Source organism: Aphelocoma coerulescens, chromosome 10, assembly GCF_041296385.1.
Source record: "Aphelocoma coerulescens isolate FSJ_1873_10779 chromosome 10, UR_Acoe_1.0, whole genome shotgun sequence".
In the NCBI taxonomy this organism is placed as follows: Eukaryota; Metazoa; Chordata; class Aves; order Passeriformes; family Corvidae; genus Aphelocoma; species Aphelocoma coerulescens.
Window position 1 is genome coordinate 873,277 of NC_091024.1, and position 25,784 is coordinate 899,060.

The window sequence follows — 25,784 nt, forward strand, 5'->3', positions numbered from 1 at the left end:
CCCGGGGCAGGGCGGCCCCATGTCACCTCCGGAAGCTCCCGGTGAGGAGGCTCGGCGCTCACGGAAAACGCGGAGTCACCGAAGGGGCGGGGCGGGGGTCCCTGCCGGCGGGGCCGGGGCGGGGCGGGGCGGGGGGCGGGGGTGCCCCTTTGTGCCCGGGGCGGGGCGGGGCGGGGCGGGCCCCACCCGCGCGGGGCAGCGGCACCGCCGCCTCTGGGCGCCGCCGCGCGGGGCTCGCCCCCTTAATAGGGGCGGTGACGTCACGGGGCGGGGCGGGGCGCGGGGCGCGCAGGCGCGGTGCGGCGGCGGCGGCGCTGCAGCACGGAGCGGAGCCGGGGCGCGCGGCGCAGAGAGAGAGAGCCATGGCTGGGGATGGCGAGCGACGCGGCCACACACCCGCCGCGGCCGCGGCTGCGGGGCCCGGCCTGAGGGAGCGGCGGCCCTAGGACCGGCCCGGCGGCGCCAGCCAGCAGCGGGAAAAAACAAATAAATACATTGCCACAAAATAAAAATTTAAAAAAAAAAAAAAAAAAAACCAACAAAAAACAACCAACCAACCAAAACCGGGAAAGCCAGCAGCCCGGCAACAGCAGCAGCAGCACCGCCACCACCAGCCCGCAGCGCCCGCCCGCCGCCGCCGGCCCGCGGGAGCAACCGGCCGCCGCCAAGAGCTCCGGGACGCCCCGCCGCCCACCAGATAGATGTGCGGTCCCGCCGCCCGCACGGCCGACGATGAACGCGCAGCTGGCGATGGAGAACATCGGCGATCTGCACGGGGTGAGCCATGAGCCGGTGCCCGCCGCCGCCGACCTGATGAGCGGCAGCCCCCACCACCGGAGCGCGGTGGCCCACCGCGGCAGCCACCTGCCGGCCCACCCGCGCTCCATGGGCATGGCGTCCATCCTCGACGGCGGCGACTACCACCACCACCACCGGCCGCCCGAGCACGCGCTGACGGGCCCCCTGCACCCCACCATGACCATGGCCTGCGAGACACCCCCCGGCATGAGCATGAGCAGCACCTACACCACGTTAACCCCTCTGCAGCCTCTACCTCCCATCTCGACGGTCTCGGACAAGTTCCCTCACCACCACCACCACCATCACCACCACCATCATCCCCACCAGCGGATACCGGGCAATGTGAGCGGCAGCTTCACGCTCATGCGGGACGAGAGGGGTCTGGCGTCTATGAACAATCTCTACACCCCGTACCACAAGGATGTTACCGGCATGGGGCAGAGCCTCTCTCCGTTGTCTGGATCGGGCCTGGGGAGCATCCACAACTCCCAGCAAGGGCTGCCCCACTATGCTCACCCCAGTGCCACCATGCCCACCGAGAAAATGCTCACCCCAAACGGATTTGAAGCCCACCACCCTGCCATGTTAGCCAGGCATGGCGACCAACACCTCACCCCCACCTCCGCTGGCATGGTGCCTATCAACGGGATCCCACACCACCCCCATGCCCACCTGAATGCCCAGAGCCACGGGCAGATCCTGGGCTCTGCCAGGGAGCAAAACCCTTCTGTAACTGGTTCGCAGGTCAACAGTGGAAGTAATTCAGGGCAAATGGAAGAAATCAATACCAAAGAAGTAGCTCAGAGGATCACCACCGAGCTCAAGCGGTACAGCATCCCCCAGGCTATCTTCGCCCAGAGGGTGCTATGCCGCTCTCAAGGGACGCTCTCAGACCTGCTGAGGAACCCCAAGCCCTGGAGCAAGCTCAAATCCGGCCGGGAGACCTTCCGCAGAATGTGGAAGTGGCTCCAGGAGCCGGAGTTTCAGCGGATGTCTGCTCTGCGGCTTGCAGGTGAGCCCGCTGCGGAGTGGTCGGGGCACGGCAGCGGCAGAGCGGGGCCTCGGGCCTTGGCAGGCCGCCCCAGTCCCTGCCTGTCCTTGAAGAGCAGCACCGATCCCCCGCTCCGCCACCCCATTTCTCTCCCTTCCCCTCTCCCTCTCCGGGCTCGGCGCACCGGCACCGTCCGGTTCCTCTGCGCCGCACTCAGACAAAGCCGAGCCGAGGCTCGGGCTGCGCAGTGCGGCGTCCCGGCTCTCCCCGTTCCCCGGCCGGGGCGCACCCGCCAGGCTCGCCTGCCCCCGGCAGAACGATGCCCAGCGCTCCCGGTAACGGGACGCCGCAGAAAGCCGCACCGGCCGGCGGCAACGCTGCCCGGAGCGCGGAGGGCGAGGCGGAAATTGTTGAATTGGCGGCTGAACCGGGCCCGACCGGGCCCGCGGACGGGGTGCGAGGGAGCCCCGGTAACGCGCCGCCGAGAGGAGTCGGTGCGTCTGCTTTGTGTCGGGGGCGGTGGGCTCGGGTCGCAGGGGGACTCGGGGCCGCTCGGGTTGGGTGAGCTGGGAGAGGCGTTTGGCTCGAATGAGCCGAGCCCTGCGGGCGAGCGGTGGCTGAGAAATGCTGTTGGCTGAAATCGTTGGATTTCTTAATTTTTTTTCTTAAACTGGTTGTAGCTATCATTAGGCCGCGGAGTTTTGAGTTTTGCGTGGATATCTCTGCGTGAGACAAATGTCCGCGTGTCGGCTCCAGAGCCTCATCCCGCTCTCGGCGCTTGCTGCCCGGTGTGCTCCCGAGCGGTTCCCGTATTGTGTGCTCAGAGATGGCCGTCCCGGTCCGTACCTGTGCTCCGCCGCAGCCTCCCCAAACCCTCCCGTCTGCGCTCCCGGTGCAGAGCCCGGGTTTAATATACCGTGAGTGAGGGTTTGTTAATTAAGTGATAGGTCTCCATTAATTTGTCCCTGGAGAACGCAAGACAGTCAATCCGAGTTGGAGCCGGGGTCACTGATCCGTTTCACAGACAAAAATAAGGGAAGGGACAAATCTTTCTCCTTTCAAAAGCACAAACTGGTCTTGCGCTTTCGACTACCGCGACGGTGGGAACTTGCGACCCTTTCCCGAGTGTGCGGGGACGCAGCTGGGCCACCATCGTGCTCCGTGCCTATTTTCAGTCAACCACCTCGTTCCAGAAACCTAAAGCAGAGCTAGGAAGGGTCTGGGACAGGGCCTCCCTCCCCGCTGTAGCTGGCCCTTAGGTGCCTGCCGGTGGGAGGACGTTGCTCTCTTTGGCTTCCACTCCTGCGGAGTCAGTTTCAAAGGTCTGAGCTCTCAGAAACTGCCCTTTCCGCCTTCCCTTTCTCAGCAGCCACCCCACCAGGGAAAAACCCTCGTCTTGCTGGTGCTACCCAGGAGAGGAGGATGGAGTTTGTTTTTCCAATATCGCCGTAACGATTACTGAGGCGAACTTTCTTCGATTTGGAGCGTATTTTTACGACAATTTGGTCGACCTGAATCTCCGCTCATTTGCATAGATCGATACTGGAAACAACCCCTCGATTCAGAGCCTGCTGGCATCCTTTCCCTGGCACTGCCGGCCGGGAAGCTCTGCCAGCCCCGGCTGCTGCAGGGCCGGGAGGGAGGGAGGGAGGCGGCCGTGCTCTGTCCAGCTGCCGGGTCCGGAGGGTCCCATTGTTCGCTTCTGCCCCCAAACCGCCCCTTCTTCCAGCCACCTCAGCGCCGCCCTCTCATAAACGGATCCCGGTAATCCCGTTAGAGGGACAAAGCCTCATTATTCCGCCTTCCCTTTCCGATGAAACCCGAAAGCTGGCACCTTACAGGAACAGCTTCCCCGGGGCGAAGAGGGGCTCGCAGCCCGGGGGTATCGGGGTGGGCCGCCCGCACCGGGACGTCCCCGCGTCCCTCGCAGCCGGGCCGGGCCCGGCAGGGCTCTCCCCGCCTACCGGGGGCTCCGGGCCTCGCCGGGCGCTGCCCACCCGGGCGCCGGCAGCACGTGGGTGTTTGCATAGAGCTGCGTCCCAGGCAATGGGGCGGTCCCGGGGCCCCCGCCCCGCCCCGCGCAGGCTGCGCGCCCTTCCGCGCCCCTCCACGCCGCGCTGCCGGCGACCGGCTGTAAATGCATAAAGTATCGATTTTATTTTGTGCAGGTTTTAAATGTGTGATGATCTTACTAAGTGGTAAAAATCTGCCCCGATTGATATTGATGTATGAACATCAATTCAAAATAACATAAATTACTGCAGCCGACACAAATTAAATTTCATGTCCAAATTATAACTCACTCCCGGGCGTTTAGAGAATTATCAGGTAGATAAATACCCAGAGCCGCCTTCATTTCTTCCCTTTCTGATTTCCTGCAGACAACAACTGGAAGGCAGTGAGGGGGATGGAACCTACTTATTTTAGGCCTCACGGTCTTGCCTTGCACTTTATCTTGAGTATTTGCCCCTTCCAGCCGTCCCTGGGGGATTCCTACCTCCCAGATTACAGAAGCTCCGACAAATAGAGGAAAAATTGGTAGTTACATGGAAGCAGGATTGAGGTCTTGACACTTCCTGGGCTATCTCTTGAAATGTAAGCAGAACTGCTAATTGCAAAGCTGACCTCTTCCAGCCTCCATCTTATTCATCCCATCTCCCTTCTCTTCTCTGTTCTCTTTTCCTTTGTCTGTCCCACTCTCTCTCTCCTCTCTATCACTGAATATTTATCTATTTGACTCTCTCTGTTAGTCTTCCCTCCCTCCCCCCGCCTTCACTGACATTTGGAAGGGCTGTGAAGGGACGCCGAAAAAAATAAATACAATTAAGAGAAAAAGTACATCCCTTCTGCAGCCTGCTGGGATTTAGGGCTGATTTTTTTTTCAGTTTTGTTTCGTGTGTGTGAGAGAGAGGAAACAGTAGGGGATAAAGAAGGAAAAAAACCCGACTTTGTCTTGTTCAGGAAAAAATAATCTGCTTCGAGCGATTCATTGTTGGAACTGCGACTGCCCGCCGGCCTCTCACGAGCCCGCCGATCGGGAGGAAGGGTAGCGGCCAGGGGAAAGGCGGCAGTGACACATTCTGAGAACGTGCCAGAGCAGTGTAAGGGAGCCCAAGGCCCTTAGGAACTACTGCAGGAGGGGGTCCTTTGCCGAGGTGCGCCCTCTGAGCGAGCTCGTCCCAAAGGGCCCCTCCGTGGGGGCTCCCCGAGCAGGTGTCAGCAGGGGGAGGCGCCGTGGGCAACCCGCGCTCGCCCGCGGCTCTCAGGAGCGGGGCAGGCCTGTCCCTCCAAAGCTGCTCGATGTTTGCCTGCGACCTGACAGGTATTTTTCATAGCTGTACCTCTTTTCCTCCACTCCTCTTATCCTTTCTCCCTCCTAATGTGAATCCAGGCTAAGCTGAAGCCTTGGGAAGCTGGCGAGAAAGTGTCGCCAAATTAACTGTAAAGAAATCGATGGAGTAATCAGAGCGTTTTCCACATTAAATATGAAATCTAATGACGCCGTTTGCACCTCTCGCCCGCCGCCGCCCCCGAGCGCACCGGGAAGGTCGGGGCCGCCCCGGCCCCGGTGGCCTCATTAGGGGCTGTTTAATATTTACCCTGCGGGCACTTTGCATAAAGGCATTTGCATCAGGAAGGCGGGGGCATCGACCGGGGCCTTCACTGGCGACACTCTGAGCGCGGACCGGGCCTGGGGGAGAGGCCCTGCCCCTCCTGGCCCTGCGGACCGCCTGGACGGGGGCGGCCCGGGCCTGGCTCGGCGCATCTTGGGCCGCGACAGCGGCCGCTCCGCCGCTGCCGGTGCGGTGCTTGGGCCGAGGCAAGGGGCCCCGTCCCGGTGGGATCGGAGGGTGGGAGAGCAGCACCCGTGCCGCCCCCGGAGCAGACGTGCCCGCCACTGCAGCGCCCGGTGCGCAGTCGTGGGAGCGCTGGGACGCACTTGTTTGCCGGCCGTGTCCTTCGGCGGGATTGATTTACAGCCGCGTTTGCCCTTCGTTAATGTTTGCCCAGCGGGAGGAGGAGGAGCGGGGCCGGGCGAGCCGCGTTCCTCCGCACTGGGCCGGGCCCGCTCCGCGCCCGTCCTGGCAGAGCCCCCGCCCCCGCAGCACGGCTCGGCCTTTGCTTGTTTGTCTTGTTTGTTCGTGTGTGCGTTCGCTCGGTTGGTTGTTTGTTTTAATTACCCGCCGCGTGGCGGGGCGGCACTCGGGGGCCGTGCCCCGATCCCACCCTCGCTGCCGTTTGAATCGAACAGCCTCAAAACAGGGCCGCTCCCGCCCGTTTGTGCTGTCGGGGCCGCCCCGGGGGTCACACAGCCGGGCTGTGAGCGCGATGCCCGCCCCGACCGGCCGGGGCCATCGCGCCGCCCGCAGCCCTCGCTCGTCGCCCCTCGGTTCCCGGGGGCTCTGCGCCATCTACTGACCGCCGGCGGGCGGGAGCGGCCCCGCCGGCCCGGGCACCACGCCCGCAGCGGGCAGCGGCCACCGCTCCCCGGGCCGGGAGGCGGCGGCTCCGGGAGCGCTGTGAGCGGAGGGCTCGGCGCCGCCCGCGCTGGCTCCGTCCGCTCGCTACCCGCGAGCGCGGAACGAGTGCGGCCCTGCCCGGCTTCAGCACCGCGGACAGCGACCGCCTGCAGGGCCCGACCCCTCTCCCGGCCCCGCTCCGCCTCCGCCCCGGCGGGCCCCGCTCCCGGGCAGGCCCCGCTCCCGGGCGAGCCCCGCGGCGGGCCGGGGCCGCGCCAGCCCCTCTCCCGCTTCACGGACGAGGCCGCCCGTAGCCCGGGCGCAGGTGCTTGTTGAGCTGCCCCACGGCTGCCGGCCCCGATGGGGAGCAGCATCGCATCGATTATACGTAGCGGCAGCCTGCAATTAGTGCCGCGGTGCTGCGGCGAGCGCCGGGCTGAGCGTACGGGCCGCCCGCGGCGGGAGCGGCTCGGCTCCCGGCAGGGCAGAGCCCTGAGGGCACCTGTTTCGGGGATGAGTGTCTTCGAACGGGTGCGTGACCAGAGGGGAAGCGAGCCTCCCCCAGCACAGTAACTCAGCCAGCCAGAGGGGTCGGGATACCCCAGGAGGAGAGGAGAGGTGCGCGGCGCCAGGACTGTGCCCGCTGCAGGTGCCACCGGTAGAGAGCCCAGGCTCCTGCCCGTGCTACAGCTGGGTTCTGGCGTGTGCGATCTGTCTTACACAGCCAGGAAGGAACGTGATGGTCAGATTGAGACAAAATCATCTGGAAATCCACAGGCCAAGTGTACTTCGATGCCTGGCTTTGCTTGTACAAGCATTAAACCACAGCTCCTGCTTTGCCTCAGGCAGCCTTCACCTGTCTGTGTAGCCGAAGGGTCCGCATAAGCTCCACACAAGGGACAAGTTAGTTTCCAGGGAGTTCTAAGGTGACTGAAGAGCAGGAGCTGTTGCTGAAGTGCTGGTGAATTTCACCTGAAGACTACCGGCATCAGGAGAGTTTTTCCTAAGACCGACCGGGACCCAGCATGGCCGCGTGTCGGGTGCTTCCATGATCAAATCGATAAATGTCGATTCGCCTTTCAGACATAAATCTATCTGGAATAATCGTACACGGACAGACAAGTGACCGATGCTGACAGACTCTCTTTGGAAACGCAGCTGACTTGAGCCGTTTTGCTTAAGAAGAAGTCAGTTTTATAATTCTGAAAGATTAGTTTATAGGAACAATTTATTAGCTCAACAGACGTTTTCATTTTCCCTCCATTTTAGGGCGATAGGAAGCCTCAGTGGTGACATTTTCCGTGCAGCCCGAACGGCAATTAAAGCGCGATGGATGCGCGCAGCAGGTGTGCGGGCAGCACCGCGGGCTGCTGCGGGGTGCGGAGCGCGGCGCCGGCGTGTGCGGGCGCTGGCTGGTGGAGCTAGAAATGCTGCTGCTTCAGATAGAGGAAAGTATTGAACCGGAGGGCGCGGGAGGCTCTTCCTCAATGCTTGGGTGCAGAAGCCACTGAAGTGAGCCCGGGCTCAGGTTTTGGATGTTTTTAGGGTGCAGAATTCTGCACTCGTTGTCACACGCATTACAAACACGTCGATAAGAAGTGAGCCACAGGCGGGAGGGTTTCTCGCAGCCCCTTTCCCCCCATTTCCCTCCACACAGACAGTCTGCCGTACAGCTTCCTTAACGTCCCCCCAACCGGAGGAACTTCCTTATGTCATCACTGACTCATTTCTCCTTTATTTGAAACATATCTCGTTATTTTGAATATATTGGAATTGACGGAGAACTTAAAAAATTGGAGCCAGGGAAGCGGGAGTCAGCAGGCAGGTCCTTAGGAGCAGAACCAGAGAAGCAACCCGGGTTTTTCAGTGAATCTGGCGACCCTCAATGTTGCAGTGAAGGTTTTGCAACGGATTGAGTCCACCGCTCAGAAACTCAATTTTCGGCTGCTGTAGCAGAGTGCCGGACTGAGGATGCGGGAGGGGGAGGAATGACCCAACCTGAGGCCGAATCCGCGCCCGAACGCCTCGGAGACCCGCGGGCGGATTCGCTCCCACGGCTCGGAGCCGGCGTCAGCGGGCCGGGGTCCCGGTGTGGCTCCGCACCCGGGTCTGTCCCGCGGAGCCACGCGGGCGGAACAGGGGAGGGGCGGAACAGGGGCGGGGCGGGCCGGGGGCGGGCCTGGGCGGGAGGCGCGGAGGGGCGCGAAGCCACACGGAGCGGGCTGAGAATCGGCGCGGCCAGGTGCGGAGCGGGCGGTGCTGCCCGGGCCGAGTGGGCCGAGCCGCGGAGGCGGGCACGGCGCATAAGCGGAGCAGAGCACAGCAAGAGCGGGTGGTGTTTTCCAGCTTGCGCTATGCGGAGTGTAGCGGTACGGAGCGGCTGGCATTCCCCGGCGGGGTGCCGTAGCTTGGTGCGGTACGGAGCGGCAGCGCGGGTGAGGAGCGCATGGCGCGGTGCGATGCTTTGGGGAACCACGGTGGGGTGTGATGTGGACCTCGCGGTGCGGTGCGGTGTGATGCGGTGCGGTGTGATGCGGTGCAGTGAGATGCGGTGCGGTGCGATACAGTGCGGTGCGGTGTGATGCAGTGCGGTGTGGTGAGATGCAGTCCAATACAGTACGATGCGATGCGGAGCCCGCGGTGCGGTGCGGTGTGACACAGTATGGTGCGGTGAGATGCGGTGAGGTGCGGTGCGGTACAATACGATGCGGTGCGATACAATAAGATGCGGTGCGGAGCCCTGGGCTGTGCGGAGCCCCGGGCGGTGCGGTATGATACAGTACGGTGCGGTGCGGTACAATACGATGCGGTGCGGTATAGTACGATGCGGTGCGGAGCCCCGGGCTGTGCGGTGTGATACAGTACGGTGAGGTGCGGTGCGATACAGTACGGTGCGGTGAGGTGCGGTGCGATACAGTACGGTGCGGTGCGGAGCCCCGAGCTGTGTGGAGCCCCGGGCTGTGCGGTGCGGTACAATACGATGCGGTGCGGAGCCCCGAGCTGTGCGGAGCCCCAGGCTGTGCGGTATGATACCGTACCGTGCGGTGTGATACAGTACGGTGCGGTATGATACAGTACGGTGCGATACAATACGATGCGGTGAGATGCAGCCCCGGGCTGTGCGGTGCGGTACAATACGATGCGGAGCCCCGGGCTGTGCGGAGCCCCGGGCTGTGCGGAGCCCCAGGCTGTGCGGTGCGGTACAGTACGATGCGGTGAGATGCAGTCCCAGGCTGTGCGGTGCGGTACAATACGATGCGGAGCCCCGGGCTGTGCGGAGCCCCGGGCTGTGCGGAGCCCCGGGCTGTGCGGTGCGGTACAACACGATGCGGTGCGGAGCCCCGGGCTGTGCGGAGCCCCAGGCTGTGCGGTGCGGTACAACACGATGCGGTGCGGAGCCCCGGGCTGTGCGGAGCCCCGGGCTGTGCGGTGCGGTACAGTACGATGCGGTGCGGAGCCCCGAGCTGTGCGGAGCCCCGGGCTGCGCGGAGCCCCGGGCTGTGCGGTGCGGTACAACACGATGCGGAGCCCCGGGCTGTGCGGAGCCCCGGGCTGTGCGGTGCGGTACAGTACGATGCGGTGCGGAGCCCCGGGCTGTGCGGAGCCCCGGGCTGTGCGGTGCGGTACAGTACGATGCGGTGCGGAGCCCCGGGCTGTGCGGAGCCCCGGGCTGTGCGGTGCGGAGCCCCGGGCTGTGCGGAGCCCCGGGCTGTGCGGTGCGGTACAGTACGATGCGGTGCGGAGCCCCGGGCTGTGCGGAGCCCCGGGCTGTGCGGTGCGGTACAGTACGATGCGGTGCGGAGCCCCGGGCTGTGCGGAGCCCCGGGCTGTGCGGTGCGGTACAACACGATGCGGTGCGGAGCCCCGGGCTGTGCGGAGCCCCGGGCTGTGCGGTGCGGTACAGTACGATGCGGTGCGGAGCCCCGGGCTGTGCGGAGCCCCGGGCTGTGCGGAGCCCCGGGCGCGCTGCGCGCTCCCTCCCGCGGGCAGCGGCGGGGAGCGGGCGCCACCCCGCGGCCGGGGACCGCCAGTGCCGCTGCGGCGCGGGGCGGGGGGGCCGGACGTGGCTGACGCGGTTAAAATATTGATGTAGTCGCAAAAATCGTTCATTAAGGCAATTTAATCTTTGCTATTAAATGTCCTTTCAATTCATTTGGGGTAATTAAGATGCAGTTTAAGTGATTAAATTCTAATTACTTATGCTAGGCAAAGAAATATTTGTCACAGTAATATGGTTAACTAAAGACCTAGCTAAAGAATTTTAACATTTGCTTTAAATGATATCACAGGGAAATCAGGTGCTTTCCCCTGATTGATCCACTTAGCAGCATATTCAGTAACGGCGATGTCAGTTCGCTGGAGTGGTTACAGATCCATCAACACTAAGTTTGTGTAAACCCCTGAATCCTGAACTGCTGAGCCAGCACTCCTCAGTCACATTCACTTCATTATTCCAGGGGCAGCAAATTAAGGTCACTCATTTTAATACAGTGCACAGGAGTGAGATGTTTACCGTTCTGGCTCAGCTGGGATCTGTATGTTGGCAGGCTGCTGTCATCCTGTGAGCTTCCCATATATGAACTTATTTTCATCTCTTTTGATGTTATGAAACAACGAAAGAGTATTCCCTGGATTTGATGGCAGAGAAATGAGACACAGATCAAAATATCTCTGGGTACATGGAAACACCTACACCCTGTATAAATGTAAATACAAAGCACTAGAGAAGCAAGTGCCAAATGCTGAATAATGCCAGAGTTAAAAAGAAATAATTTAGTGTGGGCTCAGACATTTCAGAATAGACCATACTCTTTTCAGTTGAAAGGGAAAAGGTTTGGGGAGCAACCAGTGACCTGTGTCACCCATGTAGGCTTTCATCACTACAAAGCTTAAAGGGCCTTATCTCACAGCGCTTTAGGGAGTGCTCTTTCAAGCATTGGTGCTGGCTGCTACCTGCTGCAGCGGGAGCTCATGGCCACGAGCTGCCTCCACGTGTGGAGGCTGTCTCACGCAGAACCTTTCCAGAGGGATTCCATTTCCCAAGCACCTTTGAAGACCCAGGGGCAGTGACAAGAAGGATGGGGCAGGGCAGGGGACCCGTAAATGGTGATGCATCAGAGTGAATGTCACCCAGCAGTTGTGGCTATTATTCAGGACAAACAGATTTGCTTGGGTTTAGTTCATGTGGTGACATCTACCCTCGGGTAGCCTGTCTCTTATATGCCCTTTTATTTTGTTTTTATATTCTCCCAAATATGAAGTTTTTGATAATTGAGAAAGATCTGTTGTTTTGTGTCTCTCTGCATGCCCCAGAGGTGTTATTCACATGATAAGGATGGAACTTATCACACTTGATGCGTTATTATGTGTTATTGCCACCGTGAATTTACCACAAGCTTTTGGCTACCTGTTCCCACTGAGCTGTTGTAGCCAGTGTGATTAGAGCTATTGCTGATGGCCAAAGTCCTTAAGCAGTCTCAGCCTCCTGCAGAGATCCTGCTGCTTTTTCCACCAGCAGGTAGAGCCTCTGACAGAAGAATATCCTCCAGGATATTCTCCAGTTTATACCAGTGAAGAGTTTTCACTCTCCAAACATATTGTTGGATATTGTGTGGTGTTTCAAAAGTAGAAGCAGATGATTTGGGAAGGGATTCCTAGGCGGACACAGTTCAGACTGTAGCTGAGGCAGGTCCCAGGCTTTACAGACCTGACACAACAGAGATTAGAAAACACACATAAAGGGAGACTTCTAAAAAGGCTTTTTATGTCTTTAAGACAGCCCTGTACACGTGAGGTTGGGATAAGTAAAAGACTAGGCTTTTGCAAGAGGAGGGATAAAAGACCACCACATCCTCTCATACAAGGCACTTGATGACCATCAAGTAATAATGGCTTGTGGTCAGCAGTGACCCAGGCCAGAGCTGGAAACATGACCCATCACCTCAGGGTGAAAGGTCTCGTATCCTGTCACTGATGACCCACACACAGCGTCCGCTCCACATCCACAGGCTCTGAATTCAGCATGGCTGGGGAGACACTGTGTGTGTGTGTCTCTCAATTGCTGGTCTGGACCCACTCTGGGTGCAAACAGAGGAGAAAAGTGCTCCCTGTTGTTACGATCAGGTTTAAACTCAGAAAAGCAAAGCAAGCTAAGTCTCTGTGCATAAACTGGAAAGAACTTAGAAGGTTTAAAATATTCCCAGAAATGAGATTAAAACCAAATGAGACTAGATGTTGTTGCCAAAAAATGGATGTATTTTATTTAATAGTAGAGAGGCAAAGAGAAGGGAAGAGAAAAGAAAGAAAGAAAGAAATGGAAAAAAGAAGTGTGTGTGGGGGGACAGGGAGAGGTGACAGGGGTTGGATGGAAGCACATCACCCATCTGAGGGTCCCAAGGACGTCTCGTTGCTCCCCTCCATCCACCCTGCTGGTGCTGAGGGTCCCCTGTCACCGCCGTGGCCATCCCACTCCATGCTGCCACCCGCCGAAGGGTGCAGAATTCCATGGGTTAATGCACACTTTGGGCCAGGTGGGAACACCCACGTGCCTCTCTTGCAGGGGCCAGCCTGACACACTATCCCTTGCAACACTGAGGGTCTGTGGCATCATCTCTGGTGCTCTGGTGCAGGGTCTGGGGACCCCTTTGAGGGGGGCCCTGTGATGGGCCATGTCCCTCCCTTTTGCTGTGGAGAAGCTTCCCCCCCGGTGAGGCCTCACTCAGTGCCCCATTCAGGGTTCAGTAGTCTTTTTTGCAGCTTTTGTAATACAGTTTTAAAAGTCCTTTAAGAAAATGTTTAAGTCATGAACTATAATATTTCCATCTCTGACACCTGTAAGCAGAGAACCACTGTGGGCACTGGCTTTCCCCTCCACAGGGTGAGGAGACTCCTGCCTGGGCACTGGTGGGCCATACCCTTCCTTTCCAAGAGCAGCTGTGCTGCTGGTGCTCCCCTCTGCTGCTCTGTGTCCCTGCTCCCCTTCCAGCCCCTTTGTACAGGCAGAAATCTGGTTGTGGCCATTGTGTGCATCTGTGCTGGAGCTACAGGAGCTGCTGCAGGCAGCCAGTGAGCAGTGTGACCCTCAGAGTGCACGGCTGCGTCCTCAGCCCATCTGTGCTTGTGCTCTCCCAGTGCCAGGCCTGAGACCTCCCAAATCCACCTTCTTCCCTGTCGGTGCTTTTCCATCCCCTGTCAGAGAGCTTGTTCTGTGATGGCACCACAGTGGGCCACCAGCTGAGCAATGCCTGTGTCAGGGACAGTTGCCCCCTGCCATCAGGGCTTGGGGCAGGGTTTGCCCAAGTAGAATTTTCCATTGTTGTTCCCCCTGCTTCAGTGACAGTTTTCCAGAGGAGCAGCCAGCAGAACTTGTGGTGATATTTTATTATGTACACAAACCAAACCAGAAACCATCAGAAAGTAGGTTGAGAGCTTTAATGGTTTCATTCTTTGCTTCTGTTTTTTAGAGTGGGGAACTGGAGTTTTCCAGAAACACATGTACACACCAAATGCTCCTGAAAATTGATATATGGTGATCAGGTTTTTTCCTTAGATTTTAAAAAGAAATACACCTCTAGGGATGAAACACTAGATCAAGCATCAGGGTTAACACCTGATCTTACTACAATCTTGACTTTTTGACTGGGTGAATAATGTAGTTCATATCACAGATAGGCCAAATATCCTCTTCACTGTCTCGACCTAAAGATGCAATTAGTGCATTTTCATAGGGGGCACGATCCTGTTCACACCCCTGGCAGAGCAGAATTAATCCAGCTGTGCTGCACCCAGCTGGGGGCTGCAGGAGAGCGTCAACAGACAGCGGAGCTGCAGAGCTGAGACCCCACTTCTGTAGCAGGCACAGGCAGCTGGGCCTCAGTGGGATGTACAGACCTTACAAGGTTTGGCAAGTTTACTTGACCAAATCCCTCGAGCGACTTAGAAGGAACAAAGGGAGACAAAAATAGATTGATGGGCTGTGTCAGGAGAATTGCAAGTGTGAAAAATATCTGTTGCTCAGGGCAGAGGAAGATGGAAGTGACTGAAAGGGGCCAGAGTTCAGGACTGGATTTATAAGGCTCCTTCTGGCACTGATAATATTACATTGTCATATCTGCACGTGTGTTGCCAGAGTCAGGGTGACTCTTTATCCTCTGCTTTTCTTTTTTCTTAACGAGATTTTCTTAAAAGTTTTTTCAAAAGGCATCACAAGGAGCGTTGCTCAGCCAGGGCAGCCTGGAGACAAAGAACAGGGCTGCCTGCAGCAGGGAGCGAGGGCAGGGTGCGAGCAGGCGTGTCCTGGGACAGGTGCAGGTCTCTAGGGAGCACAGCACCCTGCAAAGCACTAAATTCAATGTCTGTGCTGTGGGAGAGGGTCCACTCACAGTGCTCAAGGGCAGGGGCACAAGGACATCAGTGCAAATTACTGTTACCATCTTCTGCTGCGTAAGATAAAAGAGATGGAGTGTGTGATAAAAACACGGGACAGGCTGTGGTGTTTTTCCAAAAAAGCCTTTCAGTTGGCTTCTCCGGGGCCTGAGCTCAGCGGGCATTAGGGGAGGACGTGGCCAGGGCAGGCACAGCCGCTCTGCCTGGGCGTGACCAGCTCGGGGCTGTCAGAGGGCCCGGCAGCCGCGCTTTGCCAGCCCTCGCCGTGTGAGCTGGCTGCTCCCTGTGTCTGCTCTGGATCCACTCTTGTTGGAGCAGATTTTATCCCATGGTGTACATTTGTTCTCTGGCAAGCTGGAAGCTACAATTTATTATTAAAATTGATTGGCTCCAGTGCAGGGAAAACGATCACAAGGAAACCCTATTACAGTTTTTCATTATCCCCATTATTTATTTTTAAGTGCTATTAATATTCCTGAGCCTGGACAAGGAGGAAGATGAGAGGTGGTATCCACCCCTGCTGCTCACAACTTAAGGCCTGGCAGCACCAGGGGTCTTGGAACAATTGAGCATGTTGGGAAGGTTTTGCCCTCAATCTGCCTCTGGCAAATGCTAATGGAAGTACAGCTGAAAATATTTGGAAAATGGTAAAATAGGCTTATTAGTATCAAAGACTAGATAGGTTTTATTTTTTTCTCCCTAGTAACGAGCTCTTTTTTCTTACCTGTGTGATGTCACTAGCATTAATTAAGAGGTCTTTGATAGAACTGAAGTTGAGGAACAAGGTATGTTGTAACTCTTGGGACATTTTCTATGGAAATAATTGTTCGGGAATACTACATTTCAGGAAATGAGCACAAGTTCAGGAAGACAATGTGTTATGCAGGCTAGTTTCACAATAGATGGTTGCTTTTTTGTTTTTCCCTACTATTTCAGAGAACTCATGTAGTAGCTTGTGATGGAAGCCCCAAAGGCTCACCTCGCTAATTGAGCTGGCTTTGTACCTACTGCTGTGACTGTCATTTGTGATGGGAAGCACCGAAGCACCTCACAGCACTGATGTGGATCACACTGTCCGGGCCGTCAGGATTCTGTGACAAATTCTGATCCGGACGGAGTGTCTAGGTGGAAGATGGGATTGGCGTAGTCTTTGGAAAAGGAAGGTGTAGAGCAGCATGAGCAGAAATGGAGCACTAGGCACAGAAAATGTTGTTGGCACCTGGTTTATCTTCTTTTCTGCCTGAGCCTGTTAGCAGGGGCAGTCAGAGCTAGAGGCTGAGGCTGTTACAAAGCTGAGCTCCTGCAGCTGCTTTCCCAGGAATTTCTGATTATCAAATGGTCAGACATATATAAAAGACTGAGATGCTGTTGGTATCCTCATTCTTAATATTTGTCAGTAAATGACAGACTATTCTCGCAAAAGCATTTTTAACCCTTGACTTGCCAATGTTAACCTCCAGTGGGGATGCAGATTACTTCAGCAGGCACCAATCCCCGCAGTGAATTCAGCAATTTGGCTGCAGTAGGGGCTGGCGTGCATAAGGAAATCTGGTTTTTAGCCCAGAAGCTCCACGGTGTTTTAGAGGTCAGTATGTAACTTCAAAACGTTCTTCAAAGGTTTTCAGGTAAAAATACCCGTAGGAGATATGAGTTTGGCATCCCAGTCTATTTGATTGATGTGTGATTTCTTATGGAAGAGAATGTGGCTGGAATATCTATTGTTAGGGAGCTTTTCAAAAGCCTCTCCTCAGAGGGGAGTGAGCCAACAGTGTCTTGGTCCCTGCCTGGGCCAGCAGAAGGAGCCTTCACAGCTCCTGGATCCTGATCTGTGCAGTTCCTATTTCTCAAGTACAAAAGGTGGATGATTGTTTTTATACCTCCTTCGAGCAATGAAATGCTCATGCCAGGGCTGGCTCTTGGTAGTAACAGAAGTTGTAGGAAGGACCTTTGCAAAGTAATTTGCTGTTGTCATTCCAATAGCCATGGCATAAGTGGAGATACTGCACAAAATTCTTCATATAATCAGTACTGATCTCCCCAAAAGCCAGGACGAGACAGACACAGAGAAAGAACCTTCATATTACCTTCAGAAGCACATCTCTCAATCAGAATTGAAGGACATTGTTAGAGAAAAAAGGGGAAGCAGGCAACTTCAGATGTATTTGAAAGTGAGACAGAGGAGTCTGTCTTCCCAAGGAAGCTTTCATCCTAGCAAAATGCTAACAAGATGAGCCAGCAGACAGCCAAAGGCTGACGGGGGGATCTGGGAGCCTCCCTCACATCCCATCGGATCCTGCCTGGAAGGTGATCTGTGAGGCAGATTTCAAATTGCAAGCATCCTTTAATAATGTAGAGCAAAATAACATTCTCAAAGGGAAGGAAGGGATGATAAATGAAATAAAGTGCAATTCTATAAAGAAGATTTACTATACCATTGTTTTCCATGACAAAACATGTTTTATTTTGTGCAGCACACATCTGGCCTGTATGACTGTAGTAGCACCCTGGTTTCTCACAATTCCTTATTTCTCAGTCAACAAAAAGCTACAGAAATGGATTGAAAGCAACTAATAATGGTAAAACGTGGTCGACTTTAGAGTTCACTGAATTTCCACTCTGCCTCCTAGAGATATTAAATTGTTAAATTCTCAGCAGTAATGGGTGGTATCAAAATGTAAGCTCTCCAAAATAGCATTTGCTGAGTTTTGACAGACAACAACACAGGTATTTTCTAACTTTTATTCCTTCTACTTGTAATAGTTCATAATGAGTTAAAAAATTAAATGTCCTGCATCCTCTCCAAATTTGGAAGCTGACACGAACAGTCCTTTTCCCTAGTTTGCCCTGTACTGTGTTCCCACATACTCCCCTGCCAGCCCTCTCTAACTGTCCTCCCCTTTCTTGCAGCGTGCAAGAGGAAAGAACAAGAACACGGGAAGGATAGAGGGAATACACCCAAAAAGCCTCGGTTGGTTTTCACTGATGTCCAGCGTCGAACTCTACATGCAATATTCAAGGAAAATAAGCGTCCGTCCAAAGAATTACAAATCACCATTTCCCAGCAGCTCGGGTTGGAGCTGAGCACCGTCAGCAACTTTTTCATGAATGCACGGAGGAGGAGTCTGGATAAGTGGCAAGACGAGGGCAGCTCCAATTCAGGCAACTCATCTTCTTCATCAAGCACTTGTACCAAAGCATGAAGGAATAACCACGAACTAAAACCTCGGTGGAAAAGCTTTAAAAATAAATAAATAAATAAATACAGACAGACCAGGACCTCAAAATAGCAGGTTTATACTTAGAACTATTTGAAAAAAAAATATTTATAAGTCCAAAGAAACCAAAGACTTATTTCACCTGCATTATGACTTTGTTCTAAGACACACACTTTAGTAGGATGACGACTTGCAAAAAACAGAGAGGAAGAAGAAAGCGAGGTGGAGGGAATGAAACGGAAAGCAAAGAGAAGAGGAGCAGACCACTGGTCTTACACCTTTGCCCATCATCATCTTCACCGTACTTGGCTGTTTAGTGGTTTGGAGCATAGTGATTTCCTGTCATTGAACAGACATCCCTTTGGATACAGCTCTTCATGTCCACAGCAATTGCCATGAAGGTGTTCCGTGTATCCGTACTGCGTACACGCCAGTGGGTAGGGACTTAGTCAGGGCTGGTCTCCAGAGAGGGCTGTGCCATGGCACAGCTGACAAAGCGTGGAGTCGTCTGAATTCCTTGGAACGGTAGTGTGATTTTTGCTGTTTCACAGTTTGAACTTAACTGGTGCAATGCCTGGAAACAAGTTCAAACTAGGCAAAGAAATTTTGAATGGTACCTAAACCAGTGCATTCTCTTTGTTTGTTAAGGAATGTTCAGATTTAAAAAAGGAAAACTATTCCATCCATAAAAAAATCGACTAGCTACCAAAGAACACATTTAATAATTATATTGCAGGTATTTTATTGCAATGATTTTAATATTCCAAAGCTATTTTTACACAAATACTATGTAGAGTTATAGGTATAAACTAATCTAACTGTATAACACATAAAACTTGTAATCAAGACTGTTATTTGCAATTAGTAAAACCACATTATCGTTTCTTTCCATGATTGGCAAGAAAGAATGTCACCCGAGGAGATCACAGCCCCTGGCAGAGCACAGGAACCGAGAATGGGATGCTGCTTCCATTGAACTCAGTGAGCCCTTTCCTCACTGCCTTCAACGGGAGCATGGGAAGGAGCCACGTGTTAGAGCCGAGTGTGGCACTGTGTGACACGTGTGACACGTGTGACATGTGTGACATGTGTGGCACTGTGTGACATGTGTGACATGTGTGACATGTGTGGCATATGTGACATGTGTGACATGTGTGACACGTGTGACATGCGTGGTATGTGTGACATGTGTGACATGTGTGGCACTGTGTGACATGTGTGACACGTGTGACACGTGTGACATATGTGACACGTGTGGCACTGTGTGACATGTGTGGCATATGTGACATGTGTGACATGTGTGACACTGTGTGACATGTGTGGCACTGTGTGGCACTGTGTGACGTGTGGCACTGTGTGACATGTGTGACATGTGTGACACATGTGGCACTGTGTGGCACTGTGTGACACGTGTGACACTGTGTGACACTGTGTGACACTGTGTGACACGTGTGACATGTGTGACATGTGTGGCACTGTGTGGCACTGTGTGACATGTGTGACATGTGTGGCACTGTGTGACATGTGTGACATGTGTGACATGTGTGGCACTGTGTGACACATGTGACACTGTGTGACACGTGTGACACGTGTGACATGTGTGACATGTGTGACATGTGTGACATGTGTGACACGTGTGACATGTGTGGCACTGTGCCCAGGCGCTGTCCCCGGCTGGAGCCCGGAGCAGCCCGGGCGCTGTTTCAGAGTGGCTCAGCTCTGCCATCTAGCCCGCGAACAGGAGACCTGAGGCACTCAGGGTGCAAAAATGAAGCGAACTGAGGGATGCAAAACCACAGGGCTCAGCGTCTGATCAATACTCATTGACATTAGTGAGCTTTTTTTTACCTATCGACTTTTCCAGGCAAAGGAATAGTAATAGCTTTGAAGGCTCGTGGTCTTTTCCTATTGAAAACAGTGGTACAACATCAGTTAACGTTGGTGGGAGGAGCTCCAAGAGGAGCTCCAGCAGTGCTTTTGGAAGGAGGAATTGTGATCCCTCTGAAGTCAAGAGCAAAATTCCCCTGACACCGAGTTACAGCCTGATGTTTTGTGGCTTTGTATCTATGTGTAGCAGGCTGAGCTTTTGTCCCACGCATTCTTTCTTGCTCATCTATTAGTCAAGATAATGCATGAAATAGTTTAAAGTTTGTAGCTGAAAAGCTTTAAATGCTCTGTTGCTAACAAACCCATAGGAGAGAAATCATCCCGTTCCTACTCTGATAAAATTAAAGAGAAAAGTGTGCAACATCTGCATATTAAATTTTAGTGTAAGGGGAAAATAGACTTTAAAAACCATACATGTGCCTGTTAGATTTCTAACTGGTATTTCAAATTACTGTAGTAATTATGCTAGGTATATTAAATTCCAAAATAGCCAAATATGCAGGTATAGGCCCAATGCGAGGACTAGAAATAGGTAATCTTACTTACAACCTTTTTGGTTTTTAGAGGAAAAAAAAAGAAAAGAAAAAGGAAAATTCAAGGTAAACTAGAATCCAAACACTATAAACAGTAGCAGATACTGGTTTGGGGGATGAAGCCCACTCAAAATACCAGTGACATCAAAGTAGAACAACTTTTGTAGCACCAGATATTTCCCAAGAGGACAGGGTCTAGTCAAGGTTCAGGGTATACAGTTTATTTCCACTCAGTGTTTAGAATACAGATGACATATCTCTTTATTAAAATAAAGTGAAATAAACCCAATATTTTTGGCACTGAATATTTCTCCGTATTTCAGTATGTTAAGCCCACTTTAAGGCTGACAAAGCAATTGTCTATGAAAATAGAATCTAATCTGGAAGTTTTTTGAGTTTCTAGCTTACCTTAAATTTTAGCAAGCTTTCTTTTGAAGTGTTCCATCCCCACAGAGATATAATTGACATGGGAACATTAATAAGATCACATATAAAGTACCTTATGAACGCCGTCTCATTAGTGTAAGGTTAATAAAGGACAGTGATAACTAATGGTTTAGTTTTTTCCAGCCAAACACTGCTTTGTAACGTACCTATAGTTTAGAGAATAAAGCCTTATTTATTTAAAACTTGAGAATTTAAAAATGCAGGGAAATTCAAAGTACATTGCCACATTTTTAGTATTTCCATTGTATTGTCTTTATAGACTACTTGCTGAAACCAAAGAGAACTTTCATACCAGCATTAAATTTGCACCCAATATGCAATTTCAGGATCTGTGATACTCACACATGCAAGCCCCTAAATAGGACAGTGTATATGTACATGCACACACGTCCACACACACTCAAACTGATGCACAAGTTATAGATTTTAAGTGTTTTGGGTTTTTTACACGTCTGTTTAAGTATATATAAACCTTTTGGTTTTCTCTAAGCCATTAGGAACAAACCACTCTTCCCATAAGCAATACACGCCTCATACTCTGAACAGGCAAACAACACAATTTTCTTTAATTGCTTACAAAACATGAAGCAAATAACTCTGGAACTGCTCAGTCTACCTGGAAAGCTGTGGTACCTCTGAGCAGACTGCCCAGCCACACCGACTGAAGCATGGACAGGTTACCTGGTGCTCCCTTGCTCTGACTGGTGCCATTACTCAACAGGGCACCCTCGAAGGGGAGTTTCTTCTAATGCTGCATTTAACATTACCCAGGAAACCTGTCTCTGTTAGTGTTAGTCTTTCAGTTGATTTCATTCCTGACAAAATGGAAATTAGTTTCAAATTCAACAAGAGGATCTAAAACTCTGCCAGGAAGAATTAGGAGAGGGAGAAGAACCTGAAACAGTTTGGGAGCATCAGGAGATGGGGCTTCAGTCAAAGGTGACTCCATGGGCAAGAGGGCATTAGGAACATGCATTCAGCTAACAGGCTGCATCCAAACCTGACCGCAGTGACCCACAGGGGGAGGCTGGCCAAGAGGTGAACTGTCCACATCCATCCCCATTGTAAATGGCATCATTAGATTTCTAGGGAAAAAAGAACAAAACAAAAAAAATCCCCCTTCAGACCACCCCACACCGCTCCGTTAGCCCTGCGTGGCTTTCCAGGGCCGCAGCCTCCTCTCCTTACTCAGGTAAAGCAAACCCCGCCAGAGCGAGCCAGCCAGCAACGGGGCTTTGGCTTGAGAAGTTGCTCCTGCGCCCCCCACGCCAGGAACAAATTCCCAAGGAGCCGAGTGGCCGGGGTGGCCTGGCGTGAGAGCAGCCCCAGGGCTGCCCGTGGGCACCGCTCTTCTCCTGGGGTTTCAGGATAAGGCCGTGGTGGTGGTGGGCACTGGCCCAGGGGCTGCTGCTGCCCGGACGGCTCGGAAACACTGCTGAGCTTATACCAAAGAGTCTTAGGACACCTCTCCTCACCTGAGTTGTAAACAAGACATTTTTACCCCCAAAAAACGTTCCTTCTTTCTACTACTCTTCCTCCTATCCTCCTCCTCTTCCTCCTCCTTTGTACATAGGGATGAAAACTATGCATTTAGCAAACAAAGAGAAAGCACTTACCCTTTTCTATCTCACTGCGTTTGGGTGCATTCAAAGGCCCAGGGGCTAATTTTGAGACTTTGCTTAGCCTCCTGGTTTATTATTGTGGTGTGGTTAGCTTTACAATACATTTGGTAACTATTTGCTAAAGACAAAGAAGCAAAAGGTAAGGAATAGCTACTTCCACGTGTTAAAAAAAAAAAAAAGAAAAAAAAAGAAAAAAAAAGTGTGTAAAGATCTACTATTTATAGTGTGAACCAAAGACGCTACCTCACTCGATTTCCATTGGTGATTTTAATCACATTGATGATACCAAAGAATACCAAAGATTTTTCATGCACGGCCTTGGTCTGGAAAGGGAACTCATCCTCCTTCTTACTCCCATCCCCCCGACCCCTTCCTCACCTTCACTCAGTGTGTAACCTTGTCTTCATTCTTAGTGGTAATGCTGATAACCTTACGATAACTTCTCTTGCTACAACTGCTACTACTGACGATAAGGATAATAATAATAATAATAATAAAAAATAATAATAATAAATAATAAAGCTCTAGGCAAACATGTTGCAAACTTTGTAAACTCATAGGACGAGTGCCTTGCTTGAACCAAAGTGTTAAACCGCTGTTGACCTCTTTATCTCTCACCTTATACTCTTTGAATACCTCAGCCTGTTAGAAAGGCCACTAATGAAAAAAAGGAATAATTCTTCACCGTGGTGCTTTTTGCCGTGCAACCATGCAATGAAACTTTCTTTGATACCAAAGGAAAATGTTTTTTTTCCACTTTCTTGCTGACAAACCAAAGGTTCCCTCTTCTTTCCCCCAAAGCAGCTTGAGTCCCTCAGCCCAGACAGGCCGTGCATCGCTTTTACCAATTCCTCCAAATACCTCATAGTAATAAATCTTTAGGGTTATGTTGTATAGAGAGTCTATGTGATAAGGCAGAACTTACTAGTTTGATAATTGTTAAGGTTACTTAAAAAAAGCTTTATAATTCTTATTTATTTTGTAGGGGTTGTTTTGTTTGTATATTCCTTTTATATTGTTTGGTTTGGGTTTGGGTTTCTTCTTTTTTCCTCTTTTTTGGCAGAATTTCTCTGTTATACTCAAGGAAGATCATATTCCTGGGAATGTTTCGAAGTGGGTAAAGATCGCTGTTTGCAATGAGTGCAAGAAAGGGAAACATGGCTTCAATTACTTTTCTTCCAGCTAGGATGCTTTGTGTTTGCTAGTCGATGTTCTTTTCACAGGGTAAAAAAAAATATTCTCTGCTGTGATAAATGGTTCCTATTTTTTCTCTATAATGTGCTGTGACTTTTAATTTAATTCCATTTTGTATACGCTTATTTAATCACTGCTTTAATTTATGACTATGTAGTTTTTAAAAAAAAATTGTATATAGTAGATTCAAAAATGGCCAAAGCTTTATGTTACAATCTTTTCATTCTTGATGCTGAGATGAACTGAAGGAGAGTGCTTCTCTTGACTGCAGGGTGTATCTTCAGCCTTGTCTTGGCATGCACTTCCACCTGTGTTACAAACACTGCCAGGTTACCCCCCCAGGCCTCCCTTCCCCCCAACTTGTACATGCCAAAATGAGTGTTTCAAGGTAGTACTTTTGTCACTTAGAAAGCAGAAAGGCATTATTGGTGTGTTTTTTCTTTAATTTATTTGTCTTTTTCTAGAAAGATTGCTTTGTGGGTGAGACCCGCACATCCAAAGAATTTAAAAGTCGTTTAATGTTTAAAAGCACTGGCATTTGTGAGAGATTTTGCTGAGTTTTTCTTTTCCTTCGCCATTCGCACGGGTAGCGCAAGCAAGCAGCAGGCGCAGGCCTTGGGAGAAAAGCTGACTTGAATCTGGAAACCTTGCTCACGGAAAGGCCTTTGGGCGGGCCATGGGGCTCGGAGAGGCTCGGGTGGGGAACACCACCAGGTCACCTGCTCCCCAGCCAGGGCCCGCAGGCAGGGATGGGATGGGGTCCCTGGGGCACAGCCGGGTCCCCTGGGAAGCTGCAGCTTCTCCCCGGCTCGGGGGCCGCAGCAGCACCGCGGGGCCCCGGCTGCGGGTGGGTGCGGAGGGACCGGTGCTGGGTCCCTGCGAGCGGCACCGAGCCTGCCCGGGCTCCCCGCGGCTCCAGGGGGGACAGGGCAGTTTGGAGTTGAAAAGCAAAAAAAAAAAAAAGGAAAGAGTAAGGACAATGATACTTCCGCAAAGCTGATGATGGCATCATGGCACAGAGAATAGGATGCCACTCACTCGTGTTTTATTTTGCATAAAGACTAGATTCTGGTTCAGCTAAATGTTGTGTACTGACACGGTTTGTGATGGCTGTAAATATTTCCTTTCCCGTGCAGTAGCTGAGCCCCAGGTGTACCTTGTTTTCCTTTGAGGGGATAGTGAAGGGGTTGAGGGAGGGAAGGACAAGGGCAGGGCCTGAGCTTTTGGTCAGAAGTTACACTTCCTAGGTACATTTTTATACTTCAAGTATTGAAATGGGGCAATAAAGACGCTCTGAATGAGGGATCATTAAATGATCTGTTGGTGGGCATTGGCTCAGTGTCTGCTTTTAATCCAGGAGCTAATGCTGTGCAATGAGTTCTGCTTCACGTGAAGGGGGAGGCAATGTCAGCCTGTGAATCAGCATGAGCCATCGAGCACTGGACAAACTGTGCTCAGGGAGCCGCGGTTTCCTGTCCTGTTCCGGTAGTTTGGTTTTTCACGGAATGTTCTGCATTTACTGCACTTGCTGCATCCTCACCGTGGGGCCGCGTTGGTCGCGCAGCGCGGCCCGAGCAGCGGGGAATGCGCGGTACGGCCGCGCCGGTGCCCGGGCAGCGGGGAATGCGCGGTACGGCCCGAGCAGCGGAGAATGCGCGGTACGGCCGCACCGGAGCAGCGGGGAATGCGCGGTACGGCCGCAGCGGTGCCCGGGCAGCGGGGAGCGCACCCCACCCCGCCCGCAGTGCGGGACCCCCGCACCCCGCCCTGCCCCGGCCCCGCCGCAGAGACGGCGCCGGAGACAATCACAGGTCCCAGCTCCGCAGGGGTAGGAAACCTTCCCAGAGCAAGCGGGAGTTCTTCCAGAGCAACGGAACAAAACCAAAAAAAAAAAAAAAAAAAAAAAAAAAGAAAAGAAAAAGAAAAAAAAAAAAGAAAAATAACGAAAACGAAGCGAAGATTTTGCTAAAGCCCTTTGCTGCCATCTTTAGTTCGCCCATTAGGAAGCAGCAGTAGTTTATGCGTTGCATCTGCATTTCAGACTAAGTGATTATTGTACCTAATTACGGTTGATTGCTGATATTTCCTCACTCTCTCTCTTAGTCAAGCGCTTCTTCTGTATTTTTGTGTGTAGCGATGACAAGTGCAGTGCGCTAGGCATTGCCCTGGGTTGGGTATGAGTATCTCCTGTACTGCGTTAAGATTTCCTTAAGTTACTTTTTTTAAGCTTTGCTACTGTTCTCACTTTA

General features: G+C 52.7%; 1 protein-coding gene across 1 annotated transcript; it reads left to right on the top strand.

The window, feature by feature from the left end:
* The first annotated feature begins 311 nt into the window (after positions 1 to 311).
* Positions 312 to 25,152, top strand: ONECUT1 (one cut homeobox 1). The gene is made up of 2 exons (XM_069025247.1): positions 312 to 1,813; positions 17,545 to 25,152. Exons 1-2 carry the CDS (start codon positions 733 to 735, stop codon positions 17,835 to 17,837), a joined length of 1,374 nt encoding a protein of 457 aa, XP_068881348.1. The 5' UTR covers positions 312 to 732; the 3' UTR covers positions 17,838 to 25,152.
* The last annotated feature ends 632 nt before the right edge of the window (positions 25,153 to 25,784 follow it).